Source organism: Astyanax mexicanus, chromosome 17 (genome assembly GCF_023375975.1).
Source record: "Astyanax mexicanus isolate ESR-SI-001 chromosome 17, AstMex3_surface, whole genome shotgun sequence".
Lineage (NCBI taxonomy): Eukaryota > Metazoa > Chordata > Actinopteri > Characiformes > Acestrorhamphidae > Astyanax > Astyanax mexicanus.
In genome coordinates this window covers 19,930,197-19,949,716 of record NC_064424.1, presented here as the reverse complement: position 1 = coordinate 19,949,716, position 19,520 = coordinate 19,930,197, and the positions used below count along the sequence as shown (strand labels likewise).

At 36.8% G+C, this 19,520-nt stretch overlaps 1 protein-coding gene across 1 annotated transcript in view; it reads left to right on the top strand.

Annotated features, from left to right (window-relative positions):
- Positions 1-19,520, top strand: part of ammecr1 (AMMECR nuclear protein 1) — a 73,945-nt gene that overhangs the window by 24,749 nt on the left and 29,676 nt on the right. Inside the window, exon 2 of the mRNA XM_007247058.4 lies at positions 2,673-2,783. Coding sequence (XP_007247120.1) covers positions 2,673-2,783 — 111 coding nt within the window. The remainder of the gene's footprint in view (positions 1-2,672; positions 2,784-19,520) is intronic.

Sequence of the window (19,520 nt, the reverse complement as noted above, 5' to 3'; positions counted from 1 at the left end):
GACTGCCCAATGAAACTGTGTTGGTGACAGCTGGAAGAGATTCAGTTGTTTTGTTTACTGCATCTCAGGAATGGCACATGCTAGCCATAAAACGCTAACATTTCTAACATATAGGGATGCATGGATACTTTTAGTTTCATATATTTTTAAATACCTTTTCCATTGTGTGTGTTTCTGTACCGTCCCATTAAAAACGTGTGATTTGACCTCAAGTCAACATCATAGGTAATTGAAATTCTTTCTATAAAAAGATGATTCATTTAATAAACAATAATCATATTGTTAGTTATTTTTAGCGGTGCACACAACCTTTGTCTTTGGTATGAGCTGATAAAGTTGCTTAGCTGCCTCTGATGGTGCAGTTTCCTCTATGTTGCCTTCCTGTCATACACTGAACAGTGCAGTGTATAAATAAATATATAAATAAATAAACCCTGAATACAACCATTTTATTAATTATGCAAGATTACGTTGGTTATAGGTTCTGAATAGGTCTGGATGGTATTGCAAAAAATATATATTTATTTTTTAGATCATATTTTTTAGACTATAAGGCACACTATAGATCAACATCTATTTTCTGGTCTATTTTCATGCAATAGGTACATCGGATTATAAGATACATTAAGCGACGCTAGTAAGGATGTCACCATGTTTTTGGGAAAATGAAAGAATTTTAAGTACGCCTTATAGTCCGAAAAACACGGTATTTTATGATATTTAACACTGTGTGTTAGTCCGGCTTTTGTCGTATGACAAAAGAAGCTGATGTCAGCTCTACGGTAAAAGCTTTAGACCGTCACGCTGTCACTTAGCTAATGTAGACACTCTGAAATCTCCACTCTCCAAGGGATGCTCATTTCATATTTGCTTTGCTTATTGTTGCGCTTAGAGCAGATTTATTTCTTGAAGATTCGTCAGCTTTTTTGTTGTATGCTCCTTCGCGTTGTGTTGGTTGTGCGCTTGGAGTCATTTCCATTTGATTTTAGCTTGTATGTCTGGGGTCTGTTCCAGCCGAGGAGCTGAAATGCAATCCCATTTCCTTTTCACATGCAACGTTTCTTTTCCAAGTTTGCAGCTAACAAAGTGAATTCTCCAAATGAATCTAATCTGTCTCCTGAATCGGCCAAATTGAAAACAAATTGAAGCGAACAGTGAGTTCTCGTGGAAGCGGCAGTGGTTCTGTGCGGCTGCTTTCTCTCCAGAGCATCTTGACCTGCTCAGCATGTGTCATCTGTGCTGGCCCAGATTTTGCTCTGGTCCTGCGTGTCATCGTTCTGAAAGGTGCAAAGCCCTGCGTTTATTCATGTTGAGTGGGGGCTGGTTGGACCACATGGCTTTTAGATGATTAATTGGATTGGCCTGTCAGTGTGATGAATCTGAACGTGGTTTTCTGGGAATGAGTGTTAAGTTGTTACAGTCACTCTCATGATGTTCAGCTTTAGCTCCAATGACCTCTTTATGCTGTAGTCCTGCTCTTTTGAAGTAGGGTAGTGACTAGAGGTGAGACAGTATATTGATATTACGATGAATTGTGTTGTTTCAGTTGTATTGTATATTGATGTTTATTGAAATATAGGTGCTCGAAACTCCCTAAGTCTTTCCCCTAATCAAATAAATAGGCTAAACCTGGGGTGAAGAATATTGGCTGTTAAATATGTGAAACTGACACCAAAAAACATAATTCCTGGTATTTGTTTATTTGTTTTCTTCACTAATGCCCCGATTAGACTACATGATTTAAGCCCGATTTTGTCAGCGACGACAATCACGTGCGTCAGATTCGAATTTCAGTGTCGCAAGCGGCAAAAGTCCGTGTAGTGTGACATAGTCAAAGAGCTGTAATTTAAGGGCGCCGAGTAGTCCAGCGGTCTAAAGCGCTGCCACTATGAGCAGGAGGTCTCAGTTTCGTACCCCCGCTCATGCAGCTTTGCCATCAAGCTGCCGGCATCAGAGGGAGCAAAATTGGCCCACAGTCGCTTTTCCCTTGTTTTTTTGTTTTTCTGAGCACAAAAGCACTACCATTTACGCAAAGGGCTTCAGTAGCCGTGATTGTCAGATTCTATGCTTCTCCCCCACGATGACCTACGAACTCACTTCCAAAACTGGAGGTCAGGTATGGTCAAATTGCAGTATTGGGTTTTTGATACTCGATCTCTTATTAAACTCCGCTTATTTAAAGTCAAAGGAAAAGCTGTCAAGCCTAGTCCAGTGTTTTATGTGTGTATTTGTGTGTGGGTTTTGTCCTCAGCGAGTACGTACTGTACTCTTCACCGCTGTTGTGGTCACTGCAGAAATTGATTTGAGCTCCATTTGGTCATTCAAGCTCAAAATATGTGTAGTCATCTGTATCCACACTCAGTGATGAGCAGATGCTGTGTGACTAGTAGCAGAGCCTGTATTTATTTTTGGCCTGTGCTATTCTTTGTGGTGAATGACCATCGTCATCAGTAATGAAATGAACAGCTAATGTGTGTAATAGTATCATCTGTCTGTCCTTTAGGCACATAGAGATTATGATAATTACAGAAATGGCCTACAACATGAAATATAAATATATAATGACATGTTAAAGCTTGAGGAAAGATGTGTGTGTGTAAAACATAATGAATCCGTTTTTTTTCCACAAACAGTAATGGTAATTATTGTTTCTTTCTGTTTTTTCCCAACAGTCCACTGTTTGTCACTTGGAAAATAGGCCGGGACAAGCGGTTAAGGGGTTGTATAGGTACATTTTCTGCCATGAACCTGCACTCAGGACTCAGGGAGTACACCCTTACCAGGTAAGCCTCTTCTCTTTACTAATTAAACAGCCATTAAAGCTTCTCTCTCTGCTAGTGGGATGGTGATCCGTGAAAAATGGGCCTGCGCGCTGTCTATAGTTTAAATTTTTAAACATTTTAACGAATGGCTAAGTGTTTGTATAAAAGGAGCTGGAATGCATGTGGTACAGTGTGAAAGGGGTTTACGTTTTATATAAGATGCTCATGTTTTGCTTCTGTACAAAAATAATTAAATCCAGTTTTACTGTGTTATGGTGTCATTGTATGTCCTATGAAACTTAGTCCTATTATTATTCTTTTTTTTTTTTTTTAGTTTTTTTTTTTTAGTTTTTTTTTTAAAGACTTATAAATTTGTTTTTTTTGTCACTTAAGCCATTGCATGGTGTGAAACTGAAGTCAAGACCTGCGCACAGATGAGCCACTGGTTGAAAAATGAATGGTAGTTATTTTAACGCTCATCACGGAATCTGTTTACAGATAAATCCTGCCCTCTAACAAAAATAACCAAACCTGTTGTTGCTTATGCTGTTAAGAAGAGAAAGCTCCCTTTTATGTGGAGATCTGCGCAAGCGCATAACAGTTTAAACACTACAAACTCAGTCTTTTATCAGATTTTGTCTGTGTTTTTTGCTGTTTTATTTGACCTTTAGTTTTCAGTATTTCGGTCTCTCCTCATTTAAAGAGATGGAAAGCTAATAATGTGTGTTATAGGGAGACACTATGTTGTTTACTAATAGGGCTAGATTTTTTAAAGTAGTATACGTATTTTGCTTTGCCTTGTTCTCTCCTTGTGCATACCCTTTCAAAGCTGTAGCTCTGTGAGCATGCTATGCGCACACTATGCTCCCATCTGTGAAGCCCCAGCCACATCCTCTCTTCAGCAGGCTCCACAGCAGACACCTGGACTCAGGCTTAACTCTAGCTGCCAACTTTCTGATTCGCATCCAACCAGTTTACAGTTACTGTAGTGGAAGTGGCAACTTCTGAGCCATTTAGTTCAGTTTATGAATGGGACTTAATATTCAGGACATAATACAAATATTGATAATTCATTTTTTTGGTTAAGCGACAATGAGTAAGTAAAAAAGCTATACAAAAAAAAAAAAAAAAAAATATATATATATATATATATATATATATATATATTTTTTTTTTTTTTTTTTTTTTTTATTTATTATTATTATTATTATATATTTTTTTCAATTACTTTCTGGTAAAGTGCAGTTTCAAAAACAACAATGAACGATCTATGTAGGGCTCAGAATTTAGTCAGTCACATCAGTCAAATTTGGCCTTTCAATATGAATAGCCTACTAATTGCTAGGTAATTATGTAATGGGAAAAAAATGAACAATCAGAAAATCCCAGTGATTGCGTTTCAGTGCTGATTTCCACAACTTTAAGACAGTCAACAGAGTCAGGACAGACTCAGTCACACTAAGGATTCTGCATATAATTAATGAACTGAGTTTCAGCTTTGTTTAATTGGGCTATCATATAGATATGTGGAATAATGAGATGGACAGCATGCATGTATTTAGGTTTAAAATAAGCAGATTTACTTTTTTTACTTTTCTATTTTAAACTTTAAAGTTACATATACATTACTATAAAAAAATAAAAATAAAATTACAACACTGTCCACTTTGAAATAAAGTATCTTCTTCAATTAAATTTCTATTTGCAGCATCTTCCACATTTAAATAATAACTTCTTATTTTGGACTGGCTTGTTGGGAGATTCCTCCACTTCTTTTAAATATAAATACATCTTGGCTGTAAATGAATAATACAAAAAACATTAGGTTCTAAAATGTTGGATATGATAAAGCAAATATTTGTCTTTGATATTTAGCTCTGTTATAATACAATTAAAATGGTTTGTTTTTCCATTTCATGAACAAAATGTAAAAATAAAGAAATCTTGGCCTGACGGGTCTCTGACTGATGATGGAACTTGTCGAATTTCAGAGGGCAGCCCTGGGTCTAAGTTAGATTCGTTGAAGCTGTTATCAATGGGAGGTCAAAACCTTTGCTGCCTTGTGTTTAAAGGATTTTGAATGTCTTGATTGATCCAAAAGATTTTTGTGTATTTATTTAATGTCTAGTCAGAACAGTCCATTAGCTACCAGTTATTTATTCTTTTAGTGTCTGGAATGAAAGTGGAAAGCATATGCATAAAACAAAATTACACAGAACTGCAGAATCTATAAATATAACATCAAATGTTTTGGTATTTCGTCTTTATCACAGCTTCTATTCTTTGTAAGAGAGACACTTTCAGAGTTTCTGAATTTTTTTTTGTATGTAAATTTCAGTAAGTTTAGTGTTATGGCTTGTAATTACTTCCTTTGCATATAAAATCAAATGCGTCTATTTCAACCATGTGCATAATTTACATTAGCATGAATGTTAAGCAATAGATCCACTAGGTATGTCTAACCTAAAAGTGATGTTTTTTTATGCGTCTCTAAGGCAATGGTCATCTTTTGCTTAAATTGATCCATCTTTATCTATAAGATGTCAGAAAAAGTACTCAAATTTGGGCCAGTACGGACAGAAGGCCCCATCTATATCTGTGTTTTATGTTGATCATACATGAGCAGCCTTCTCAGGATTTTTATTCAAGTAAACCCAAAAGTATTCAGTAATTTTGAGTTGTGAACTCTGGGGTTGTTCAGTCCATAGGTCTAGGAACAGCGTCAGGTTTAGCTTCAGTTTGGTTTGCAGATGTTTTTTAAATCTGATTTGTGTCACTTTCATATGTGGTCCTAAATCAGATACATTTCCGATGCAGCTGTGCAGCTATAGCTGCAAAAACAGCAAAAGCAAACCACCTGACCATTTTTCACCTCCTCAACCTGAGCATGTGCTTTAGACCAGCTGTTTGCTGTTTCTCCACTCCAGCACCACAGCTCCACATATGAGCTGCTAACTCATCCATTTCACCTTTATAAAGCTTTATAAAGAGTCGTCTCTCTTTTTTCTTAGTGGTGAAGAAGGCGGCGTTTATATACATCAATGTGCGCATGTGAGGCGTTTTGGGGAAATATTTTATCCCATTACACAGATACAGGTCATTTAGATTTGTAAATGTGAACCTTCAAGATCTAAACATCTTGAATTCATTTTTCTCATTTATTTTCCCTTGACTTTCTTCTTCTTTATGCATGTGACATCTCCTGAAATTTGAAGACATTGACAGGCGACCTGATATTTGCAGTTTACTGTATACTATAAAATAATGTAATTGTGTAAATTGTTTTTTGAGGAATACATTTTACCATGAAATAAAAGCCTTGACTTTATCAAAAAAGCAAAGGCTTTATCACAACTTAGCACTTTAAAAAGATTTGAGACGTTTCACATCCACTCTGTAGTGTGCTCTTTTCTTTTGAATTTAATGGACTGTGGCTTTAGTTGTACCAGGTCATAACACTGGGTATTTCCCACTGGCCAACCACACAAAGTATTGCATTTCTTTGCCTACAGTGTTTTTTACTCCATACTGGTGGGGCCATTTTAATCTCCAGTCAAAGCGTACAGTTGCCCTGTGAGAGGGTCTGTGTGAATTATTAGATGAAAGTTATTTTTTATTTATTTGTCTGTGTGCACTTTTTGGATTCCCAAGCCAATTCTGGCATATTTTACTGAGTTAATTTTTTTTTTACTATATTGCATCTGAAGCACTTTCAATCCTATGTGTTCGTATTTTTATTAATTCTCTACACTACTTGAGAAAGTGAGATTATCGCAATTATTCTGCAGACAGGTAATATGTCTACAAAAAACCTGTAACGGTTAAACAGTAGGTTGCAATTGGCTCCACAAATAAATAAATAAAAAAATACCTTTGAAATATATTAGAATATTTAATGTATGCATTAAGAAGAGTGTTTTTGGTTCACTGTGGCCATATTTAAACATTCAACCCTTAACTCACATGTTCCAAAGAAAAGTGAGAAGAAAACTGTTCTGCTGATTTGAAAATAGCAGGTGGGTTTTTTAAACTTGTGTGTCATTTACTCTCCTGTAGTAAGATTTCCGTCAGTCTTAGCTAAGCTTAGCATGGTATGTTGTTAACTTGTTAACAGCTTACAGATGAAACTTGTACCGTCACAACCTCCAGTGTTTGTACTAGTGTCAGTACTAGTGATTGTCATTTCTGTAGTACCTTTAGTGCATCAGTTACTGCTTAAGAATGTTTTTGGCAAGGATCAGCAGATGTGCTTCATAAGTACACTGACAAAAGTACAATGCCAAATGTCAAGGGCACAAACAAATATTTTATCCCTTGACTTTTGCAATGTTTTGCAAAAAAAATAAAATAAAACAGCACTGCACTTTCAGTACATGCCTAGTTTGTTACATCATTGGTTCTTAAATGAGTTTTTGGAGATTTCCAGCTGCTCTATAGAGTTTTTCTCTTCAGGCAGACAGTGTGGGAATTTCTGAGGAACTTTATGAAAACTGCTGTATTCAGTTAGCATTAGTAGCACTTTAGTATTAGTTGACAGCTTGGACTGTCTCTTCAACTGCAATATTTGTTTATATATTTTAATAAGGTTAAAGTATGATCAAAGTTGATCTGATTAAAAATTATTAATACTAAAAAAAATTGACCAGTTCATCTGAAATAAGTCTGCTCAGTTTATTGTAATGTGCACATGCATGCTAGTCGTGTCACAGGAGGTGCAATGTCTTGTGCAAATTTGCTGCTTGATAAAAACAAAAAATGACCCCCATTGTTAGGACGTATTATTTATGCCAAATATCAAATATTTTGCTCTAATATTGCAAGAGTGTAAGAAGAAAATATATAAAAAAATATTGTGTCTTCTACCTCTCAAAATGTATCTTTTTTTTTTTTTTTAAACAAAGGTATTTTTAGGAATTAGTTTACACGTAGAGATAGATGACAGATTGATGCTTATTTTAAATTGTGTATAATCCCTTTGGAGGATCCTTAGGAAACTTGCTTTGTAAGACACATATAGTATTTAATGCTGACTGATGTTCATTATGGGAAGCTTTTTAGTCTATACCAGTTGTTCGTTCATTCATTCATTCATTTGCTTCTCATCTAAAATTCATTTGATTTGTAGAGTTTACAATTTTTTCTTACCAAAAGTGATAATTAAGATTAATTTATTATTTTGACATCACCAAATAAAATTTATTGTAGGAATTAAAATGCAGTATTGTGCAGCTGTAGCGTGTGGATATGGTCGGTTGCATGTTTTCAAAAACATCTAGTTGAAGTCAAGAGTGGAGCTGAGTTTGTATTGATCTGTAATTATTTAATGGCGTCTCTTATAAAGCAGAAAGCCAAACCAGTCATTTTCTTTTCTTTTTTTTTATGTTTGATTTTTTTTTTTTGAAGTGCTCCTTCTCAGTGACTCTTTCTCTTTGACTTGAAATCACAGACCCTCACAGCTTACAAAGAGGAGGGGAGCAAGCAGGGCAAACAAGTGAGAGAGAGAAAGAGTGAGAGAGAGAGAAAGAAAGAAATGCTGAGTGGCAGCAGGAGGCCCTTTTCTGTTCTTCGCTCTGTCTGCTGGAGCTCCCTCAGAGCCTGGCCTGTCATACCGTCTGGTGCGCAAAGGCAAACATGAAAGGGGGATGACATGACTCGCAGGAGGAAGAATGGAATAGAATAGACTGCTGGCAGGCTGAGGGCTTGAAGTTGCTTTGGATTCTCTTATTACAGACTGTCCTCTGTTTTAACTTCCCTGTGTTGAAGGGATCCACTGTTGGTTAAGCCCCGCCCGCCACATTCTAATGCTTTTCAGGCAGACACTGCATTCACGGTCATGTGAGGAAACGGCCCGAACCATCTCTTCCAGGGTGAGCGGCGAGCCGGGGACGGGGGGAATACCATAATGAGGGGAGGGCTCGAGTAATGGAGCTGCCGCTGTTCTCACACATGGACCTCTGGAGCAGCCGTTCCCATTGGCTGCAGGTTTAAGCTCTCGCTGGAATTCTATTGGCTGGTGCTGTTGCTAGGATGATTCCACTCTAAGCGCTATAGGGTAGGTCATGCACCAAAACAGTCCAAAAACATCAAGCTTTGCGCTGTCAGGAAGGCTCAGTTCATTGAGGTCAGGGTTTGATGGTAAACGGTGCAAAGTGCTGATTTAAATGAAAACCATGAACAAATCTGACAATGTGTTTTTGGATTTTTTTTTTTTTTTAATTTATTTAAAGAAGTCCTTCGGGGGACATAGTCTTTAGATAGTTTGTCCTTTACTGAACTTAGTAATATTATAATACATTCCAACATATATCAGGATCTTAAGTTTGCAGTAGTAGCGGGTTTACAGTTTATTAAAATAACTAAATATATTAAGATAACATTTCATTAGATAGATTACTTTTACGTTTAACTTTGACCTTAATTTAGTGCACCCAAAACCTTTAACCTAAACCTAAAGCTTAAACCTATACTAGAAATGAAAACCCCGATATTGATATCTACTGACTGTTTTATCTATTAGTTTAAAATATATTAAGGAAAAACTGCTGAGAAAAAGATGCTGAGAAAACTGTTCCAAGTTACTTTTCTGTATAGCTTTTAATGTCTTCAATATTCATACATTCTTGAAACTAATAATATATTTTTCAGTTATTTTTCATTTTACTCAGAAAATCTTAGTAAATGCTCAGTGAAGATACAGTTGGGAGCTTCTGTCTGTACCCTGAATTCATTTGGTTCGTATTTGTGTTTTCTGAAAGCTTACAGGTAGTGAGGGGCAGTGTAGCCAATAATTCAAGTGAAACATTAAACCAGTAAAAAAAAAAAAAAAAGTTTATATAATTAAAATGCCACTTATTTTTGCACTTTATGTTAAATACATTTTTAAATAATCACCTTTCATTCTATTTTAAGTGTTTTTATTATTGTGATTTTTTACATAATGTAATAGCGTATAAATGAGCTTTTAATGAACATGGTGGCCTGCAAGTTGGTCATTTTGGTAATTGTGGAGAGGCTCCAAACAATACGTAGCTACTTTGATAATGTTTTTTTGTAAGAATGACACTTACATTATAACTCTCAGCTCAGTGGTGTCCCGCTGTCTTTATCAATGAGTGAACAATGTGAGTGAAGGCTCATGCTGAGCTAAAAGAGCAGACACTTCTGTTTTTATTAGATGTTAAATGCGAAGAAAATGAATGAACATTGCTTTGTCTCTCAGCCGAGCTGCAGAAGGGCTGTTAAAGGTTTGTAGGGTTGTCTGGTTGTTTATGGCTGATGGTACTCCTGCTATAAATTGTGAACAGGAATAAATGGAAATTTAATTGATTCGCCAAGTACAAGGAGTATAAGGATTTTTAAAGAATCTAAAATATAGTACACGAATACAGTAAAAGTAAAAGCATGTGGCATGTGCAATGAAAATCTGAGATCAGTACTGAATTACTGAGGTGTACATTGTTACTGTCGGACAAAAACTTACCCAAAAACCTTTTTTGGGTCAATTTGAGTCTGCTAAAAATGATGCCAATATTTCATGATTAATAGACCAATTGTATTGTTGCAAAATACTTTGGATACATTTTTTTTCCCTTCTCCTCTCTCCTTTTTTATGTAATGGCCACTAAATAAACTGCATGTACAATTAAGAGAATTAATGAAAAATTAGTCGGTATAGGTATATAGATGTAAATCTGTTGCAGCATCATTTATAGTGTTTAATATTTTTTTTCTGCTTCTGCTTGGTTTGCATTTTTATTTCCCCTAGCTATATTGTTTTTGTACAGGATGTAATTTTTGCAAAAAAAAAAGGTCCCCATATGATGTTTGAGATGTTTTTATACATCAAAAATGTTATACTTTTAAGCACATGGCCCATGTTTCTGTCTGGACTGGCTGTAGAAACCTCTGAATGGGATTCCTCCATCTTGCTGTCAATCAATTAAGTGTAATGTTGTCATGTGTCTACTAGATGTTATGGGCAGTGTCTCATATGAAGCCAAAGGGTCAGCTTTCTAAAAAAAAAAAAAAAAAAATCCAAAAAGTTTCATGGTGCAGAGAAGCACAAATGTGATTGGTCTTAAGAGGTTAAGAACAGTTTTGCAGGGGGAGGGTTTGGTTGTTTTGTTTTTTTTGGTGCTAATAATAAAATTTCAGTTGGAGACCGGTCGTTGTTTTGTTTCCTGTCTGCTGCATTCCAGTTGCCATGTTTGGGTCATGGTTGATGTCCAAAAAATGCCACAAAATGTTTTTATCATGCACATTAAGTGGGCAGTTTTTTTATGAAGCTTTAAATGTGTTGATTGTTTTTTCTTTTGAGTAACCGTTGGTAATTACGGTTAATTTTCTGTAGATATTTTCTTTTTTTCCCTCTGATGGGGATTTTTTTTTTGGCAAAAGTGAAGACTCTGTTGTAGAAGCTATGAAGCTTGTCTTTTGGACAGATGCCCAAATATGTCACTGACCACATCTTTTTTTTTCTGCTTTGATGTAGGAAAAGGTTCGGAGCCACATAGCTGGATGCAGGGATTGTAACAACACGAGCATTGTCATCTTATTATCCACTTAAGTAAGAGGCAGGCTGGGCTCGTCCAAATATTTGATGCTAATCTGCAGAGGGTCTTCCTGCCCTTTGGCTCTAAGTTTAATAACACCGCGTCCCAGTTTATTTAATTAACGAGCTTCTCTTTGTGTGTCTGTCAGTTCATATCTGGGTGTACAGTTAGTTCGTATGCGCGTAGATCCACTTGTGGTTTTACAGGCTGTGCTGCAGGATTTGTAGTTCTTTGCTGAGTGTTTCTGTTCTGACTGTACAGGCTAGAATCCCGATGCATTACACTCAGTTGGGTGTTAATTTCAATCACTTGAGAATTCATTCACATGATGGCGGCAAACTCAGTATACCACATCCCTGAAAGTTAGCCAGTTTGGGGTATTGTGTGATTTTGAAGCCTAGGTCAATCCTATAAATAATGCAGAGCAAATCTTAAGGTCCCTCAAGGTTTTATGTTAGGGTCTTTAAAACTGAAGGTAATTATAATAGTATTGTAGGTAAGAGAAGTGAAGGGTGGGCCTGTATACGATAAGGTTGGAACATAGGTTATCTATACTCCCTGACCCTGCGTTTACCCTGGCAGGCTCAGAATAACTGAATTGTAATATCATTCTGATTGTGCTCAACATATTGTGATCTATTGTGAGATGCCCTGCGATTCCCACCCCTAGTGTACACGGTTAAAGGATTTAAAGGGACAATTTCCAAGTTTGTTTATATTTAGTTCTTTCACACCTTCCTAATTTTGTCTGAATTTAAGACAAATGATGAAGATTATGATTATGGAGAAATGTTATCAGTGGGTTAATCTGACCCTGGATCACCGTTGCTATTCTGTACTGTTTAGGGGTGAAACGATTACTTGAGTAATTCGAATTACTTGATTTAAAAAATTGATCGAGTAATTTTCTGTGCCTCGAGAAATCCTTTACTTAATAAAAAAATTCAGCGCGCAGTAATTCGCAACAACTTACGAGGATAAAGGGCAATAATAGTGGAGTTTTTTAGTCTGGACAGCATGTATTCGCTCTTGCCTCCCACATCAGCACGTTTTAATGCGGCACCGTCTCAGCCGAGGAAACGTTAGTGGTGGAGCCGAGAGAAGGTTAATATATAACTTATAATAAATCAATGACATTTACAATAATGTACCTTAATAACATAACTACAGATCTGTGGTTATTAGAAATACTGTCTAATGTCTAGTGTGGTTAGTTTATGAAAACAGACAATTCTGGACTTAATACAGGCTTTATGTAAGCGAACACAGCGCTGAGGAGTTAACAAATACATGTCACTGGCTTGGTGAGACGAACTGGCAACATCTTCTGTTCAGAAGCTTTTTTATTAATTAATTCCCTATAGTTTTGATACTTACAAGAAATTCTTGTTGAGAAGAATTTGTTAATTATTCAATTATTATTATTCCTTTATTTATTTCTATTTGTGTTTGCAGTTTGAAAATGTATGTTGTGAATTAAAAAATATAACTTCCAAATCCAAAAAAGGAAATCAATTGGTCATTCATTATTTCATTATTAAGTGGAATGTCTTGTTTTCTCTGTATATTTAATTACTCTTTAAACAAACAAATATATTTTATCCGATTACTCGATTAATCGAATCGATTTTTCAGTAGAGGACTCGATTACTAAAATAATCGATAGCTGCAGCCCTAGTACTGGTCGACATATCAGGAGGGTTAAGCAAGTTCATATGGTTAGCTTGTACTATAACTGATGGTGGCGTGTAGAAAAGGAAGATGGCGTACAAATATGGCATCATTACAGTTATTAAAATGAATTGTAGTCTTTTCAAGCCATTTATTGTGAAGCAATAAAGCACTCCCTCTTAACTAAAGGCCTCCCTTCAGGCTGCTTGGCCATGAGGCTTGCCATGAAAAAATGTGAGGTGGGAACACGAGTGGCGATGGTCAGCTTTTATCAGTTAACGATAAAACGGCCAGGGTCCGCTGATCAGTGATTGTGCAAGTTGGCCATTCTGCTCATATGTAAATACCCATTCAGTCAGCAGCCACCGTCCCCAAGCCTTGGCATTGTGTGGCTTTCCACGTCACCTAGTGTTTTATAGCCCTGCTGCACGGCCGGCAGTGCACACACCAGTGGGGAAAACAGTCAGGCTTTAATCAGCTTTAATTGCTTTTGAGGGAAAAGCTGGGTGGTGGAGGAAGAGGTAAATCAGGGGAAAATGAGATCAAGTCCAGTTACAGGAGACGTCTGAGTTCATTCATGTTCTTATCCAACATATTAGTAATTGTGTGGAGACCAGACTTAAGGTCGTGAATACTAGACATTATTATATCGTCATTCTTAAAGGTCTAGAGTTGTTTCTGATGATCGTATTTTTTGATACGAATTTTATGATTTAATACCTTCAAAATGTCTTTTTCTGCAAGCATTGCTCTTATTTTGACAATTGTCTCAGTTTTCCTCAATGAGGATACAAAACAGTGAGAAGTCGCCTCCCTCTGGATTATGCTTGTGTGTTGCAGCTTCATAAATGGGTCCCTGAGGAGATTTTCTGTAGACAATAGTCATGACAGCAACAGATACACCAATAGTATCTTTGCTGTCATTTTATATGGTACATGGCAGCCCTCTGCACTGTCTGAAACAGAGGAGAATCACTGTAAAAATCATCAGTTACAAGAAAGACCAATTCTTGCGGAATATTTTTACTTTAAAAAAGAAAATAACATAAATTCAGTGTTTCAAGTAATTTAGTTTTTTTTTCTCTCAATATTATTAGATCTTAAGTGACCTGTAATTGGGTGAATAGAATCTCACTCATTGCCACTCAAGCTTAGAACGCTTGTAACTGCACTATGTAGCTCTGAAGAGGCAAGCAATGCAATTAAGTAATATTATGGTAAAAGTGTAAATTCGTGTAATAATATTGTATCGCCTTAAGCCCTATTCGGATGGAATTCGTTTCTCAGGGGGACGTCTATTAGAAATATTTCACACTTTAATTAAAAAAACAGGAGGACCAGTGAGTTTTTTTTTTTTTTTTTTTTTTTCTCCACGGCTTTCTTGGTCACATGACATCGCGTTCAGTAGCTCCTCCATTTCCACTTGCTGTTGTGTTTACGTAGATCTCCATCTCGCAGTGTAATTACGGTATGCGAGGTGGCAAAATGTACAAACAGGACTAAAATTACCTTAGGACCATGAAGTTCAGCGAAAAACAGTAGATAATTCAGCCTGTAATTTTCTCAGAGGACGTCTGAGAAAATATACATGGTCGTTACGGACAGGAATAAAATCACAGAGAACCCCCATCAGAGAAAATTACCCCAGGACCTCCAAAGAAACTAATCCCCTCCAAATAGGACTTTAGTCCTAATTTTGTCCAGACATGTGTAATGTGTAAATTGTGTCCTTTTAATAGTGTCTCAAAGCACAAACTATAATTTCCATCAAGGTAATTGTGTGATAATGATGTAAGTGATGTTAGCTGATCTCCTCTGTGTAAGAATGTGCCCAGAATGCTTCTAACGACACTGTGTAACTCTGGAGAAACTGCATAACTTCAGTCATACTTGTGTAAAAACCTGTACTATTACTCTACCACTGAAGTCATTTTGAGAAGTACTAATTTTGCCCAGACATGCATGTGTAAAGTGTGTACTTTATGTAAGGTTCAAAGCACAAATTACACTTTAGAAACAAGAAATACAGATTATCATGTAATAGTTTGGCTTTAAAGAAGTGTTGGTCCAATGAGTAAACATAGAAAAAATGGCGGGAAATACATAGTTTAGTCAGATTTGCTGTGTAGGATAACCCCCACCTGCCCTGCGATTGCAGAATTTATGGTTATTTAACTTCTTAAAGCCTAGATTTGTTATGTTATTATTTCTGAGGCAGAAACTACTTTTGAAATCTTTAACTAGTAACTGGAAATGTTAAGTTAAGTTAAGGCAAAGTAGAGCTGGGCTGTAATTGAAATGCTGTCTTTGGAACTTTTGTACATGTTTCTTTCTTTGTTTGCCCAGAAGAGCAGTATTAACCTAATCAGAAAAAAATGTGTATTTTGGTTCTATTAAACAGCAGTGCCCATTTTCCTCAAGGTAGTGATGCGTGGTGTTTATCATTTGTTAGGTATGTGTTTTTGCTGATGTTAATAAATAACTAAACTGTCAACATTGGCAGCATTACCGTAGCATGAGGTAACCCTACTGACATCATCTTGACTGGTTATCAAATGACGCGCTCCTTGCCTCTGCTGTTACCTCAGTATCCAAGGTGATGACCTCGGCCCTCCACAGCGATATCGGACTTCTTGCCTTCGGTTTCACGCATTAAGAGGAAACGAAACCTCCCAAAAATAACTTTTCTGGTGCTTTTTCTGTTTGTGTATGGTTTTGTGGTTGCCTGCTGTACATTCAGTAGCACCTACAGTAGTGTGAGTGCCAGCTTTTGAGTGGGCAGGTGTGTGTGTGTGTGAGAGATTTGCCATATTGAGCCTCTTGCTTTATTCAGCTTTGCCAGGCTTTAGTCAGTGTGAGAAGTGTGAAGGGGTGTCCTCAGAGAAGATCGTACTATAGTCTTCCCTTGTATCTCAGGGTGTTGAATTGGGTGGACATGCTCTTGTAGTTCTTACTGCCTCTTTAAAGATAAAAATAAGATCACAGGTTAAATCACCCAGGCTATTAAAGTGGCATTAGATTATTTGAAATGTGAATCAGTGAGTAAAACTGCCCACAGTTTATAATAAGTGTGTTTGTTTGGGTGTGAACTCTACTTTTATATGAAGAATAAATGATTTGGAAAACTTGGAGGCTAGCAGATAAGAGGTATGGTCTTGGAGAGTGTGTCTTTAAGGCAGTGTACTGTATTTTTTTTTAAACTATAAGGCGCATTTAAAATACTTTAATTTTCCCAAAAATCATCAGTGCGCTTAATTTTAGAATTTTATCAGTCAGTTTTTAAGGAGCAGTAAAGCTACTCCTCTGAAGTACAGTGTTATATATATGAGTTTCAGTTTAGTTCTCCAGTACCAAGACTCAAGACTGGAGCAGTTTTAGCATTAGCTGCTAATCGCGCTAAGCGCTAGTTATCTCTTTCGTTGTTCAGAGATGAGTATTATCGGCCTTAAGCTTGTTTCTAACCCCGGCTAGCACTGTTGGAGCAGCATAAGCTTTACCCATTAATTGCACTAAACTCTAGTTAGCTCTTTCGTCGTTCAGAGGTCAATATATTGGACTGTAGCTTGCTGCTAGCCCCAGCCAGCACTGCTGGAGCAGCATTCGCACTACTCGCTAACAGTACTAGGTGCTGTTTCTGCTAACTACTGCTAACTACTCTTTCATCGTTCAAAGTTGAGCATATCGGACTGTAGCCTACGTGTTTACAGTGGTAATACAAGCTATGTGGCACGATCTGCTAGCTAATATCGCTCTGGCTTACCGGGCCAGTGAAATTTTATTTATTTATTTATTTATTTATTTATTTAACATCTGAGACTCTACAGGCCTGCCCACATGTGGCAAGACTGTCATACATCTTAGAATTGTGGCATTTTTAAAAATACGTTAAATTCAGATTCAAAAGATCTTTGAAAAATGCTTTGTGTTTGCGCCCCCTCTGACTACTATTTCTTCTTAGTTGGGATGGCAAGTACGTTTTTATTTTGTTATGTAACTTCCAAAAAAAAATAAAGCTGACCTACACGTTACTCAGCAAGGTTTCCTCCAGCAGACATCTTGTCATTTTAAAGTGGCATCTGATATGCTCTTTGTGACACACAGAGCAGCAAACTATAAACATGTCGTAACCTGAGAGCTATCAGGCCTGGCTCTTTAGTTTTAAAGCTTGAGGATATCAGTGACGGATGCTTTAAATTATATTCATGCTTTAAGACACTCCTAAAGGACATGCTGTTTACATGCATTTCTGGACAAGCTGAGAGATCTAGGCTTTTTATTGAAAATGAATTGAGATGAGCATGAATTCTGAGGTTGTAGTGGGGTACAGGGTTAAGCAGTTCTTGTAAGTGTTGTTCTGTCTGCCTTGCCAAAGTTATGTAGAGCAGTGTTCCAAGACAAAGAGTAGCAATGATAGCATTGCTATTATCTCTATTATAAGGTGCTGGAACGATAATTTTGAGATTCTGGTCCATGTTGATTACCTTACACAATTTCTGCTGATTTATGAGGAGCATTCCTATTCGGTTTTGTTTTTTCTAACTTACTGCACCCCTTATGTTGGCTCAGACCAGTCTGATATATGACCTGGGTGTTTTTTTTATTTTTTATTTCACCATTTAGAGAAAAAATCTAGAAATTGCGGGATATCAGCAGTTATGGTTCATGTGTTCTTTATGCAGTGCTTGATGTATTATTGCTTGCTTCTATTACAAATACCGTAAAAACAGGGGTGTGATTTGCTTCAATTACGATTTTTGGGGCCTCGATTTAATTCAGAAGCAATTTTCGATACCGGAATTTTTTTCGTTTCAAATAGTATATAATTTTTTTTTTAATTATGTGATTGAGAAAATGAAATTACAATTTTATCTATTAACAAATAAAACATTTGTTTAAAACAATAATTTTAGATTTCTTACTGTATCGAATCTTTTTGCAACATTTTATGTTTCATTTTTTTGTAAATCTTTCAAGTGTATCCTTAAAAATAAAACACAGATGTCAGTCTTTTTAACCATATTGCACCTTCAATATTGAACATACGACTGGGTCCAGGTGTCACACACACACAAAAGTGCTAGTGTGTTGCCATTAATCAGAGATTCTCCCAATTAATTCTTTGTTTCTGTCCTAGCGGGTAATGCATGTTTCTGCATTTGTTTGCAAGCAGAAACATGTAAAGGTCTCTTTTTTTTTTTTTAAAGAGAAATGAAATAGAAACGATAGTTTATAATAGCACACATTGTGCATGTTTCCTGTTAAATTACATGCAATGCTAGATTGCAGATTACATCTCTTGGATAAAATGGTGTATCTGTTTTAGTCTCCTCTTAAGTGAAGATGTTTGAATATCGTGGTGCAGAAGTGTAGCAAATCTAAGAGAAGGTGCTTATTATTATCTATTGCCAGGCAGATTGAGTGATGAAGCACTGACGTGGTGCTGCTTGTGGGGTCCAGGGGCAGAGATAATTGGTTTTCACTTTTAAGGATGGTCTCAATCAGCATCATTGTCCATCATCTGCGGCAGGGACTTAACATGGAGTGTGCATATTAATGCTGGTGAACAATGGTGAAGCTCTGCTTCGGTGGCCTGGGTCCTGATGAGTCATGAATCCCAAACTTTCCACTTGGTCATGATGTGATGTAAGTGTTATATTTGAAGTTCATTATTCCAGTGACTTTTCCCGTGGATTTGGAAGCTTGGTTTTTGCTTGTCGGACAGTGTGATGCTGTTTTGGAGTGATGCAAACTGGTGGCAAAGGTTAAGAACATTGATGTAATGATAAATGTGTAGTGTAGCAAAGAATGTTCATACCACTGCTTTTACTGTCTGTCAGTTTTAGTAAAAGCTCCTTTACTTTATTGATTATAATCACTTACCGTATCATACCAAATAATCACGCACCATATTATATTATAATTATATAATTTTGGTCTATTTTCATACATAAGGCACATAAGATTATACAGCGCATTATTTTTTTAAGTCAAACGAGTAATGGATGTTAATCTATACAGATTTCTCTTTTGAGAACGGTTTATTTGGGTAAATCACTTTCGTTTATTTACAGTAAGCTTAGATTTCCAGATTTCCACTAAGGCTAGCCAGACAGAACTACACCTGAGGAATCTTGAGTTTTCCACTAAGCCAGGACGATATTAGCTAGCGTTTTTTTTCCACAGAGCTAATTTTAACACAGTAACGGGAAGGCTACAGTGCGATATACTCACTTCTTCCCGGCAAAAGAGCTAACTAGTGCTTAGCACGGTTTGCGGGTAAAGCTTATGTTGCTCCAGCAGTGCTAGCCGTGGTTTGCAGCAGGCTACAGTCTTGATATATTCACCGGGTAATGCTAATGCTGCTCTAGCAGTGCTATCTGGGGTTAGGAGCAGGCTACAGGCCAATAATACTCACCTCTGAACAGCAAAAGAGCTAACTAGTGCTTAGCGCAGTTAGCGGCTAATGCTAATCCTGCTCCAGGCTCGAGTTTCTAAGCTGGAGAACTAAACCATAGTGGCTTTACTGCTCCTTACA